The 14,152-nt window shown below is 42.1% G+C and overlaps 1 protein-coding gene across 2 annotated transcripts in view; it reads left to right on the forward strand.

The window, feature by feature from the left end:
• The first annotated feature begins 3,299 nt into the window (after window positions 1–3,299).
• Window positions 3,300–14,152, forward strand: part of IPMK (inositol polyphosphate multikinase) — an 80,102-nt gene continuing 69,249 nt past the window's right edge. The window contains exons 1-2 of one of the 2 annotated variants that reach the window (XM_034775270.1): window positions 3,300–3,826; window positions 14,056–14,141. In XM_034775270.1, coding sequence (XP_034631161.1) covers window positions 3,331–3,826; window positions 14,056–14,141 — 582 coding nt within the window. In that variant the 5' untranslated portion in view covers window positions 3,300–3,330. Of the gene's footprint in view, window positions 3,915–14,055; window positions 14,142–14,152 lie in introns of both variants that reach the window. The other variant, XM_034775271.1, reaches the window with a different exon arrangement.

The following is a 14,152-nucleotide window of genomic DNA, read 5'->3' on the forward strand; positions in this document are numbered from 1 at the left end:
GCCCGCAGCCTGAGTTCTCTGTCCCCGTCAGGTGCAGGGCCGTGGCTTCTCTCCCCTGCTGGGCACTAGGCAGGTGCACATAAATACCCCGGAGGGCGGCATGGCACCCGCGGGCACCGCATTGGGGACCACTGCTCTACAGTTTTACATTGTTCTGTTTTTGAATGCAGTTATGTAACAACAACAAAAAAATCTACATTTGAAAGTTGCAATTCCATGATACAGAGATTGCACTACAGTACTTGCATGAGGTGAATTGAAAAATATTATTTATTTTGTTTCTTTTTTACACTGCAAACATTTGTAATCAAAATAATAATCTAAAGTGAGAACTGTACACTTTTGTATTGTTGTAATTGAAATCAATATATTTGAAAATATAGAAAAATATCCAAAAATATTTATAATACATTTCAATTGGTATTCTATTATTTTTTAACAGTGCAATTAATTTTTTTAATCAAGTTAATTAGTTTTAGGTTAATAGCTTGCATTAACTGCGATTAATTGACAGCCTTAGTTCCTAGTCTTAAAATTCCTTATCAGCATACTCTGGAAGAAATCTAGATGGCTTTATTGTGCTTGGAGGAAGGGAGCAGCTAACTTTCACAACTATCCTGCCGCCCAAAATCTTGAAGTTGAGCACAGGAGATTGATTGGATGCACAGTGGGAAGGGATGAACCTTTTCAGGGGAGATGAGCAGTCTTTTCAGTCTAGGATTGGTCCCGCTGAACTTTTATTGCTATACTCTCTATACTAACTAACTAGGGGTCTAAAAAGAAAAAAAAAAAAAAAAAAAAAAAGATCTTAATCAAGGTTCAAACTGAGCTAGGGTGACCAGATGTCCCGATTTTATAGGGACAGTCCCGATTTTTGGGTCTTTTTCTTATATAGGCTCCCATTACCACTCTCCCCCCCCCCCCACATCCCTGTCCCGATTTTTCACACTTGCCGTCTGGTCACTCTAAACTGAGCTGCTATATACCATTACTTTTCACTGGACTAAGGTACTGTCACTATGCTCTAGGTATTATATCCCTTGCAGTAACTCCCTGTCTCTTGCACGGTTCAGATTCCCCTGGGCTTCCTGCCTTTTCTACTCTCTTACTGAACCAATGCCTCAGCATGATGTTACGTGGCATATTTTTCTCCGGGAGGTGCCAATTGTCATGTGAGACATAATACAGCTGACTTAATTACTTATCTAATTACAACGAGGTAAGCTGCTGTGCCAAAGTGCAGATCTGGTGGTTGCAATTGCAGGTGTGAAGAAATCTTACAAAAGGAGAGAAATGGGGAAAAGAAACTGCAGTAATTACAGCATTTCAGGAAGAGCTGATAATTCCCCTGTGGGAGGAGAGAAGAAAGTGAGGGTCTACACACTGAGGCATCACAGTGATGTAGTGGCAGTCTTTCCCTTGAAGACATGGCCTTAGTCAGTCTATATGTAGAAACAATAGATAGCAGACTTTGTCTACCATAAGGAATTTTAGAGAGAAGAAAAACCTCATCAGTGAGCTACCATTGAATTTAGGTGGCAACCTGAGTCCAGTTTTACAACACTCAATTCAATCTGTAGAGGAGCAGGTTTACTTAAATTCATATTAGAAATAGATCTTTCCCCTCTCCACAAGAGCTGTGTTTACCATTGGGCTCCCCTGGAAGCCAATGGTAGCACCGGTGCTGTCTTCTCCCTCACCCATCTAAAACTGCCTAGTTTGGAGGAAGCTTGAAAGCTTTTGTGACAGCGCTAAGCTTTAATCCTGCCAACGCTCTGTGGGTGCTTGAGGGTGTCAACAAGGATGTGGACCAAGAGGATCCAGTCGATATAGTGTACTTAGATTTTCAGAAAGCCTTTGACAAGGTCCCTCACCAAAGGCTCTTATGCAAAGTAAGCTGCCACTGGATAAGGGGGAAGGTGCTCTCATGGATTGGTAACTGGTTAAAAGATAGGAAACAAAGGGTAGATATAAATGGTCAGTTTTCAGAATGGAGAGAGGTAAATAGTGGTGTCCCCCAGGGGTCTGTTCTGGGACCAGTCCTATTCAATATATTCATAAATGATCAGGAAAAAGGGGTAAACAGTGAGGTGGCAAAATTTGCAGATGCTATAAAATTACTAAAGATAGTTAAGACCCAGGCAGACCGTGAAGAGCTACAAAAGGATCTCTCAAAACTGGGTGACTGGGCAACACAAAGGCAGATGAAATTTAATGTTGAATTAGAAAGCGTAATCCCAGCTATACATATAAAATGATGGGGTCTAAATTAGCTGTTACCACTCAAGAAAGAGATCTTGGAGTCATTGTTGATAGTTCTCTGAAAACATCCACTCAAAATGCAGCAGCAGTCAAAAAAGCAAACAGAATGCTAGGAATAATTAAGAAAGGGATAGATAATAGGACAGAAAATATCATGTTGCCTCTATATAAATCCATGGTATGCCCACATCTTGAATACTGTATGCAGATGTGGTCGCTCCATCTCAAAAAAGATATATTGGAATTGGAAAAAGTTCAGAAAAGGGCAACAAAAATGATTAGGGGTATGGAACGGCTTCCATATGAGGAGAGATAAATAAGACTGGGACTTTTCAGCTTGGAAAAGAGAAGAATAAGGAGAAATATGATTGAGGTCTATAAAATCATGACCAGTGTAGAGAAAGTAGATAAGGAAGTCTTGTTTATTACTTCTCATAACACAACAACCAGGGGGTCACCAAATGAAATTAATAAGCAGGTTTAAAACAAATAAAAGGAAGTTTTTCTTCACACATTGCACAGTCAACCTGTGGAACTCCTTGCCAGAGAATGTTGTGAAGGCCAAGACCATAATAGGGTCCAAAAAAGAATTAGATAAATTCATGGAGGATAGGTCCATCAATGGTTATTAGCCAGGATGGTCAGGAATGGTGTCCCTAGCCTCTGTTTGCCAAAAGCTGGGAATGAGCGACGGGATGGATCACTTGATGATTACCTGGTCTGTTCATTCCCTCTAGGGCACCAGGAATTGGCTACTGTCGGAAGACAGGATACTGGGCTAGATGGACCTTCGGTCTGACCCAGTAGGGCCATTCTTATGTTCTTATGCTTTGGGAGCACAAGCCCCGTGGTCATAAAGCTCAGCTCAGGTGTGTTTCCAGGATGCCACCTCTGCAGCCCTCGCCTTGGCGCCGGGGGAGGTTTTCTCTGCAATCCGGAAAGCTCGCACAGCTTTTGCAGAAGATGGGTGCTGGGTAACACCTGGCTCGGAGCGAGCAGGACCCGGGTCCGTCCAGCCTATGAGCCGCCAGGGAGCTGGCCCCTCCCAGGAGAAGGAACCAGCAGAAAATGCCCCTCTTGGAGAAGGGCTGCAATAGGCTGCGTTGTGTCCGTAGGGTTCAACGCGTGGGTCCCCTACAGCCTCGGGACAGGCAACGCGAAGCAATTACAGGCTCCGGCCGCCGCTCCCTGCCCCGGAGCTTGCACGCAGGGGGCAGGGCCAGCCCCGCGCGGAGGCGCTGGAGGAGGAGGAGCCGGGCCGGAGCAGGGAAGTATCGCGGTGCTGCCGCCGCCAGTCGCTCTCCGAGCGCGGAGGGAGGGAGCCGGGCTCCCGAACGGTGCGCGGGGCGATGGGGTCGCGGGCCCGCCCCACTCCTCCCTCGGCAGCCGGCAGCTGGTGAAGCCCGCAGGGCGCAGACCCGGAGCCCGGGACATGGCAACCGAGCCCCCGCGCCGAGCGCCGCCTGCGGGGCGTCCGGACAGCGGGCAGCGCCGCGCTGGGGACGGGGAGGAGGCCGAGCCGCTGCGGGGCTCCGCGCTCGAACCGTCCAGCCCCTCAGTCGCGGTAGGCGGGGGCAGGCAGGGGCTGCTGAACGGCTGCGTCCCGCTCTCCCACCAAGTGGCCGGGCACATGTACGGCAAGGATAAAGGGGGTGAGTGCGGCCGAGGGCAGCGAGCAGGGCGTGGAGCCCGCCCCTGCCTAGTCGGGGAGCTGACCCTGGGGTGAGGGGAACACACCGGGCCCTGACTGGCTTCCTTCTTCTCCTTGGAAGGTGGGGTCTGGTTTCCTCTCCTGCGCCATGCCCTGGTGTGATTTGAACCTGGGTCCGGTGCCCGTCCCTCCCTCGCCCCATTACGTTTAATCCTCCTTTTAATTTCCTTTGGGAGTGGATGTGCTGTTCTTTGCTTTGCTGTGATCTGAGCCTCCTCTGTATGGGGTCTCTGTGTTCCCCTTTTGCCTGTTGGGCTGTGTGAACCCTATGTGGGGTATGGATCTGTTTCCTAGCCATATATAGGGATTCCTACTAAGGAATAAGTTGTGTGAAAGGGGGTGAAACCTGCATTAGCACCTAAGGGGCCAACAAATGTCAGTTTCTCAGTAGAGATTGTTTTTAACTAGAGGCTGTACAAAATTACAGGAGCGATTGCATTGGGTTTCTCTAGAGCTTGAGTGTTGGAGATTGTTTCCCAGTGCAGGTTTCACTGGGACGACTGATGTTTTCCTTATAACTCTTAGCGAGGTGTAGCTGAATATAATGATGGTATGCATTATGAACGACTAAAGAGAGGTTTTGTTACCATGCAAAAAGTATCTTTGTCGTTTGGAAAAATCTGTGGGGGGAGGAGGAGAAGCACCCATACTCTGAGTAAAAGAGGAAACAGTCAAATCTCAACAACCAAGGTTTTAATCACATTCATCACCCTACTTTAAACAAGTGTCTTGAAGCAAGTCACCCTTTTAGTGATATGTTGGGAAAAGTTCTGCCTTAGGCAATACAACTGAGGTAATATTAACAGACCCAGCTCAGGAGGTACAAAAGGGTCTGTGGGAAATGTCAGTTGTACATGATTATACAAATGGAAATACAAGTGACTGCAGAGCCTTCCAGATATTAATTTTTTTAGCTATTAACTAAGAGGAAATGCCCATTTTTTTGACTGGATGTGCATTTTAATGGATCCCTAATGTTCTGATATCCTCTTTTTAATTGTCGTCCTCCTTCTGGTTTCTGAGATACTGTGGGAGGAAAATATTCACCAAAAGTATGTGTAGTACTACAGCACTGAAGTTTTAGGTTGCTGGTTAGAAAAAGATATTAGTTGAACCAAAAAAAAAAGTTTCAGTTAACTGTTTCATAAACTAGATATTAATCTATTCAGGGAAATTGCTAGTTCAACTGAAGATGTTTTGACTGTCCACTTAAAAGTAGGTTTCATTTAAATAAAATCTGTTTCTCTGCATTGAGCCTCTCTGTAATACAGTTAAATACCTTATCCATCATAGAAAGGTTTAGTTTGCTGGTGTGTTTTTGCAGGGTCCCTCCCCCAAAATATGCAAGCATACAAAACAGTAGCTACTAGAGAAAAATTTGATAACTATTAAAATTTTTTTCCCCTCATATCTACATATACAAGCAGCCCACAAATTTATGTTTGATAAGTAAACAACATCTGGACCACAAATCTTACCCATTAGACACACCAATACAGAAAGTCCATGTCTAATATCTTGACCACGGTCTTTCTAAATAACATTGCATAAGTAACTGCAACATTATGTGGTATGGTTCTACTCCAGTTTAAAATATTCATAATTTCTTCTTGTCCTCTGAATACCTGTCCCTCCTCTTTCAGAGGAAACACTTAGCCCAAGTCCATAAAAGTATTGAGGAACCTAGCGTTTATTAGTGTCAAGTATTAATAATGTCCATACTTGTAAAGAACACAGAGAATATTTTATAACTGTTTTCTGACTTGTGTGTGTATGTTTAAAGGGAAAATTAGGGGCGTGATCTTTTTTTATTGAACACTTTCTGTATGATAGATGGGAGTGGTTGGCAAGTCTTATCTGGTAGTGAGCACAAAGTTATGAACAAACTGTAATGGCATTATGACTGTAAATATAACATTTAACTTATATATTTTGCAGCTTATCAGCATGAGTCTTTCTTTTCCATGGGTGCAGTGAGCATTAGACTCACAAGGTCAATACATCTAAAATTGTCCCTACTAAAAATGTTTTAGATGGTAAGAAAAAGTATGCTCCATGATCCAGCGCATATGATGATTGTTTTCCGTAACATCTGGCAATAAAAACATCTGGCATTTGTTTGAGTGTAAGGGGATGAATGATTACTTGATATCAGAGGGAACATATTAGTGATCTACCAGTCAGGATGAAAATGTAGTCCTCAAGCTTCCTTGTTGGAGTCCAGGGAGATTATAGTTTGAAGAATGTTTGTAGACATCTGTTTGTCTTCCTTATTCATGGCAGATTGATGGGACTAATCTGTTGACAAGTTTCAAAGTGGGAAAAGAATTTGTCCCCCTATTTCCAGAAGTGATAGTGGGCCATGTTCTTGGCTTATATTTGTAAAGTACTTTGAAAGAATCTCAAAGGATCATGTCTTTGTTTTTCAACTTAAGAAATAAGCAAAAGGGGGTGTCTTCTAAAATAAATGTTCAGACTATTTATGTGAAAAATTGGTTTATTTATAATCCCATCAAGGGTATGTATTGGATGTAAAGTGAGAATATTTGTGCAATAACCAAATAAAGTAACTTTCTTGTTTTGGTCATCTGAGCATGCGTAAAGGTGCACACACAGAGAGAAAGTTCCATTGTGTTTTCTATTGGTGGAAGTCAGCTTTTTGACTGCCAACCTGCTTTACTAATTGTTTATAAATGCATTGAGATGTAGATCTTTATTGTGCATGAAACTAAACTATACCAAACCCATTGTGATGTTCCCCTCTGGTGTTATCTGGACCTGTGATCTGCTAGGTCATTTCAATCCTTGACTCGGGGAGCCAACTTTACCCTCATCTGCTGTGAGAACCCCCATTCCTGTGCTATTCACGCACACCCTCTGGCATGTAAGCTGCTCTTCGGATTGTGCAACCAAATGACGCTAGCCAATATCTCCGGTCCCAGACACAACCCTAGGAACCTCCATCTTGCAGTGTCCAGTTATGCCCTCTGGACACTGCAAGCTTATATGAGTTTATCAATTTCTTTGTTAAATTGACATGTACCAGGCTTGTTATCCCAAGGGGAGTCTTGGACATGCTTCAAACCAAACGCATTGCTTCAGGTAGAATAAACAAACATATTTATTAACTACAAAGATGAATTTTAAGTGGTTATAAGTCAAAGCATAACAAGTCAGATTTGGTCACATGAAATAAAAGCAGAACACATTCTAAGCTGATCTTAACACTTTCAGTGCCCTTACAAACTTAGATGCTTCTCACCACAGGCTGGCTGGCTGCTCTTCAAATCACCAATTTTAGTAGCCATAAGAATTCTACCATCCCCTGAGATGTCAGGGGCCACCCTGCTTTGTTTGTTTGTTTACCATGTCTCATAAACTTTGAAAGGCTAAATGTCAGAGTCAGTACTGATTCTAGGTACACTTTTTTTAAACCAACAGCATATTGGTATGGCTGATAACTGCCACTCTATATTTTCTTCTGTTTTGTATAGAAGAATTTATCTGAAAAGTTAGAATGAATAAATCCTAGAAAGAAGCTTGTCAGCCCAAAGTGGAATTTTTCTTTTTGGTCAGAATGACACTCTTCAGTTTCTGTTCTCTATTAACAAAAATTTAGTAGTGGAGGGATAGAAATCTCCTTAAAGGCACAATGTTGTCCTGCCCTGTCCTTGTGATGAGGACAGTTTAATGCAAGCAGTGCAAGCTCTTGGTGAGCAGTAGTCACTTTGAATCTCTCCCTTTTTTCCCCCGTCTTCTGCCCAACCCGTATCTCTTGACTATGTGCCAAAACAATTAATTTAAGTTAATATAAGATGACTGAGCTGAGAGATTCAGTTAATTTCTTACACTGTTACTTTGCAACATTGCTATCAGCTAAGCCATAAGGCTGATCTTAGCAAAATAACGCATATGCAGGAAAAAGTGACTAAGCCTTTTAAAACCTACGTTGCCTATTAGTTTTTGTTATGGGCATTTGTTGGCTCTTGTTATAGTTAAGTTAAATAGCATGGAAACTTTTTCAAGCATAACCCCTATCCTCCATTTGTGTGTTCATAACTTGCTGAAACCTGAACGTACTCTCCACTAAATGAAAATAGAATTATTTTTGTCTGGCTTAACTCTTAGCTGGAGTTGACTAGCTTTGAAAAATAACATATTATCAGTAACCCTATAAAAAGGAGAGTAGCTTTGTTCTTGTTTATATGCTATTCTATTCTATATAGGTTTTTACACCATGCTGTTCACCATTGTATCTGTGTGTGGTGTGTTTTCTCTCATCCTCTCCTCAGAGGGAGAAGTGAGTGGATGTTATGTTTTGTTGGCTGTTTTGTTAAATATACTTAGAATGGAAAGTGGTGAGGTTTGTAGTAGTTCTTAGTTCCTGGGGGAGTTCATGCCACAGTCGTGGTCCACCTCTCGAGAAGGTTGTCTCTTGCGCTGATGAGATTTACTCTTGTTGTTCAAGAGTTCCATTGTGCTAAAGGAGCGAATGCTGCTTGTAGAAGCAATGTTATTTAATGAACAAGTAGGTTTCTGACCAGGCCACAGCTGAACCGACCAAGTATGAGTCTTGAACAACACACACTGAGGTGAGAGTCCAGCGAAAACTCAGATTTGGGCAGCTTTCTTAGACTGATCTGTTGCCTGTGACACCATATGGGTGAAAAGTCTTCTGAAAGCCAGCAAAATTATCCCATGCTATACAATGATAAACTTCTTCCGAGAAGTTCTGACCAATCGCAGGTTTTTCATTTTCCTTGGTGACTAGGTCAGCAGGTTATGCACTCTCAACAATTGCTTATCACGGGGTTCAGTCCTAGCACCGATCTCATTTAATATGTACACCAGTGACCTTCCCCAAACATTGTAATGGAAATCTGTCTTTGCTCTGACTACACAGGCACAGGATTTACCTACTGTAGAACAAGTCCTAACCAAGGACCTTAAAAGCATTGAAGAATATTTCTTATATTGGCAGCTAAAACCAAAACCCATTAAGAGTGTCGTGTCAGCGTTTCATCTAAACAGTCAAGAGGCTAGGATGAAATTGCATGTGGACTTCTGTGGCCAGCAGATAATTCAGGGTGGGATCATGTCTTATCTTGGAGTGACATTTGACTGAATTATCACATACCACCAGTACCTGAAAAATACCCACGACAAAGTAAAGGTGCATGTAAATCTCATTTAGAAACTCAGGAATGATTGGGGAAGTGGATGCAAAAACTCTATGGGCCTCTTCACTAGCCCTTGTCTGCTCTACTGCAGAATACTGCTCATCTGTCCAGATTGATGGCGCTCTCAAATCACTTGTCAACACTCAACATCACCATGTGGATCACAATGGACACAGTATAATCAATTCCATAACCATGGCTTCCTGTACTGGTACACATCAACCCAACCCAAATTTGTCACAACATGGGAATCCTTCTGGAGTCCCATCATGTTTGAAGGAACAAGGATCTTCCAATATATGAAGACTTAAATAACATACTGAGATTTCCAGTTCAATCCCAATTCAATCCACTGGATTCCCCAGTTGGATCCTAGATGAGATGTTTGTTCGGGAGATTGGTGTCCTTCCACCTTGCTCATCATTAATCTTTGACAGCAAAATGCTGAGTCTTCAAGCTCTTGCACTCCAAGCCAAATCTTTTGCTGTCAAAGATTAATGATGAGCAAGGTGGAAGGACACCAATCTCCCAAACAATCATCTCATCTAGGATCCAACTGGGGAAACCAGTGGCTTTTCACTCCCATGGAAAATATGGTCCACTTTGAACTGCATATGTATATCATGTGGCAGATGTCTACTTCCTCTGTACATGGAGACTGAGCCATGATCCTACTTGTGACTGTGGAAACGGACGTCAGATTATGGCACGCTTGAACCAGTGTCCTACATGATCTTATCCTGGTACTATCTCTGCCATCTACTCCACATCACCTGGATTGGATTGCCAACCTAAACTTTGATATTTATGTTTTTAAGCCATATGAAAGAAGAAGAGGTGCAAAATTGTTGGCCAGTCTCTTTCCTGGAGCTTTAAACAGCCTTTTAGGTATCCTGGGCCCAGGATATGGAGCGCTTTGAAGATAAGGACCGAGACCTTAAACTTGATCCATAATTCTATGAGAAGGTAGTGTAGAGAGCATAGGACAGGTATGTAGCCTGTGTTGCTGAGGGGAGACACTGCATTGTTTTGTACTAGTTGGCGTTTGCTAAGTGCTGAAGGTTTTATACCCAGCTATATTGCATTGCTGTAGTCCAGCTGAGTGATGACTAAGGCGTGAATAAGTGAGGCCAGGTCTTCGTCTGCCACGATGGGATGGAGACTCCTAGCCAACCTGAAATGGTAGAAAGTATTACTCGTGGCTGTTGTGATGTGAGAGCGGGACATCAGTAATGAATCTAAGGGTACTCCTAGATGGAATTGAGCAATTTTTGGATGTGAACCTTGAATCGCTGGAGACTGCACCCAGGCTGTGAACTCCTCGAAATACTTTCCCCTCCCCACCAGAATCGCTTCTGTTTTGCTTGGGTTCAGCTTTAGCTAGTTGATCTCATCCAGGCACCCGGGCCTGGTGGTGGTGGCGGCATGGTCATATGTGGTGAAGGATAGGTAGAGCTGTGTGTCATCTGCATATCACTAGCATGTGAGTCCACGTTATCTGACCAGCTCACCTAGTTTGTGGTTGTATGTAGATGTTGAAAAGGATCCTTGTGGAACTGCATAAGTGAGGGGTCTAGTGGTGGAGATGGAATTTCCCATCACTATTGTTTGGGTATATCCCTCCAGGCGTTACTCAAACCATTAAACAATATAACCTCATCCACCTTGTCTCTCAAACCAGTATACTGCATTAACACTGGACTCCTGCCTCCTCTCTCAGATGAGACCACAGTATCTCATGATCAACAGGGTCAAATGCCGCACAGAGGTCAGGAGGATAAGAATGGATGTCTGTATTCTATCCATTGACAGCAGGAGAACATCAGTCAGTGTCACTAAAGCAGTTTTAGGCCAAGTCTACACTACAAACCTATACTGGTATATAAATATTCCTCAGTGGTATGAAAATTAACCATCCCAGAGCAACATAGTTTTACTGACCTAATTCCGCCGTGTAGACAATACTATGTCAATGGGAGAGCTGCTTCTTCCTCTTGAGGAGGTGGATTAACTACACCGATGGGAGAAGCCCGTAGTTTTGTGTCCTGGCTTACAACCCAGTTGTGCTGGGTCTAGAATGTTGACTTCAGTTAGATTAGCTTGTAGTTGGCCTTTGGTTAGCTTGCTCAGGAATGACAGGTTTGACAGTGTGTGATAGTTGGCTAGGACTGAAGTATCTAGGGTGGGTTTCTTTATTGTTGGTTGGACAATTACGTGTTTGAAAGAAAAAGGGAAGTTTCCTTTTTTGAATGGGGCACTGTCTATTTTGGTCAGGTGTAGCGCTTGTTATTTATTTCTCTTTTTCTTTCATAAGACAAGAAAGGCCTGGGTTGGATTTATGTCTTGGGTTGGGTCTTCTTTCAGGTGTCTGGAACCACTCGATGAGTGAATACATTCAACTCAGGGAATGCAAGTGGGCTGTTGGTTGGGGGATGCAGGCATAGTGGATCCATGTTTGAGAAGGCATCCTGAATGTGCATGATCTTTTCAGTAAAATAGGATGATAGCTCTTTGATGCAGTTGTAGACACTCAGGCCATGTCTACACTACCAGCTAAATCGGCACCGTTGCGATCAATGCAGCAATGTCGATTTAGCAGGTCTGGTGAAGACACGCTAAGTCAGTGGCAGAGTGCTCTCCCATCGACGTCTGTACTCCACCTTCCTGAGAGGTGGAAGCTATGTTGATGGGAGAGTGTCTCCTGTCAACACAGTGCGGTGTAGACACCGCTGTAAGTCAACTTAAGTTATGTCAACTTCAGTTACTAGTGTGACTTAGAGCGTTAGTATAGACCAGCCCATTGAATAAAATGATTTACCACTCTGGATAGCTTCTTGGGGTGGGATTTGGCCACCTTAATGGAGGCTGATAGGAAGGTTCTCTTGACCTGTAATAAAAATTCCTCAAAGCCTATGCTGAGGCTGTGTTTCACTCTGTCTGAATCAGCCTTTGTTTTCTGCCCTCTGCACTTAAGTTTCTGCTCATCTCTCTCCATCCAACAGAGAGTGTCAGAAAACCAAGGAGATCTGTATGGGCAATGGGAAGGAAGGAGCCATTTTTTTTGGAGTAACATGCCAATGGCTGAGGCCCGTATAAAATGGTAATGATTCACCAGGTCCTCGACTTCTTGTCCTGTGGGTAGGGTACTGTTATCCTTTAGCAGGTTTTGGAATTTGTTTGGAACACAGAATTCAAGAGAGAGACATACACTGCTGATGTAGGTGTTTTTTTTTTTTTTTTTTTTAACCAGTATTTTAACTAACTTGTCTAGCCACAGTCCTGTAATGCTCCTTGGCAAAATAGAACCAAAAAACCCCCTAAATTGCTAAAAATAGGTAGAAATTATGGAAAAGTTTAAGGCTTTTGAGAGGAAAATATTTGATTTATAAAGTTTTAGAGGGAGTTGGGATAAACAATTATATTTGTGAATACGTCATTCCAGCATGATGCATCAGTATGTATTGCTGTAACAAATCTCTTTGATCTAAAGTGTGCTCTTGTTTTCTTGTGTTCGTGACAAAGTAGGTGTTTGGGATTTAGCTCAGAAATCATAGGGTCAGAAATTTAAGACTGTTAACTTGTTAAGACCCTATTCAGATAATGGAAAAAATGAAGTTCGATTTCTTTTGATTAGTAAAGGTGAGAGGGTTAAAATAGAACTTGAAAGGGATTCATCAGATTGTCTGTCTGTTTTCAACATTATTCCTATTGCAGGATTTGTAGCTTTTAGCGTGGCTGCCAGTTGCATAACAATAATTAGTACAAAATGTTGATGTCTTATTTGTCATAAAACAAAAATCCATTTATAAATTTGAAAACTATTTTGATTAGCAAATATATAACAATGCATTCTTATTAGTCCTATATGGTTATCAAAATGTCCCATAATTGAATGTAATTTCTGCTTTAGTTTATAATTGTTTTTTTTTTTTTAAGCTGTTTAGCTGATATGCTTACAAGTATCAGGGTATGGCAAAATATATTGTACAAGCTAGAATGCCTTTAGTGAAAACTTTATAGATAGTGGAACAAACATGTTCTTGAAACTCTCATTACAGTGAGCAAATACTTCTTGTACTGCCATAAAGGGCCCAATCTGGTCGCATTCCACATGGTCGCACAATAATCATTGTCTTTAGATTTTCCTGTGCAGAACTATGGGATCAGTAGATTCCTGTAAAAGTGACAGGAACAATAAAACTATTTGGTTTCAGAAATATTTTGTCTATAAAAGGACCAGTACTCCTGGCATACTGTTTACAAAGTGACTTTTTTTTTTTTTTTAAAGAGTAATTTTTTACGATTAATGCCTGAACACTACGTAGTGTATTACTTAAAGTTTCTACACACACAATATACCTAACAAAACTTCATAAGAAAGGAAATGAAAAGAAATAAGACATTACTACCCTCAGCATATCAGCACTAGTGCAATTTAGTGCAGTCAGTGCAGTACAACCTCAACTTTTCCCTCGTCTTCCAGACCCTTTTTCTCAAGCTTCTTCTCACTGGACCTTTTTCTTCTGACCAGATCTTTCTGCCTCTTTCCTTCCAGTACAGTACTATAAAATCACTTGCACTGGGAGTTGTGGAAGGAAAGAGGCAGAAAGATCTTCCATCCCTACTTGTGTAGAGTTAAGATTTCAATTTTTTTCCTATAAAAATAATGTAACTTAACATACTTTCTACAAGAACTCTTCTCCTCTCCTTTTCCCTAATCCCTGCTAAGGGCTTGGTGTTTGGGACCGTGTTTGCTAGTTTCCGCTGTTCTTTGTAAAGAACAGTAGGAGTAGTTTACACTGAGCAGTTGGGCTACCTCTTATTTAATATTTACTAGCTTTAAAAGACCGGATGGTTGCCTTCTTTAGAATTAAACTATAAATGAACTGTTTGTTTTTCTAGGTATACTGCAGCATCCAGATGGCACAGTCTTGAAGCAATTGCAGCCACCGCCTCGGGGTCCCAGAGAACAAGAGTTCTACAACAAGGTAAGAGTTCT

The sequence above is a fragment of the Trachemys scripta genome, chromosome 7, assembly GCF_013100865.1.
Source record: "Trachemys scripta elegans isolate TJP31775 chromosome 7, CAS_Tse_1.0, whole genome shotgun sequence".
NCBI lineage: Eukaryota > Metazoa > Chordata > Testudines > Emydidae > Trachemys > Trachemys scripta.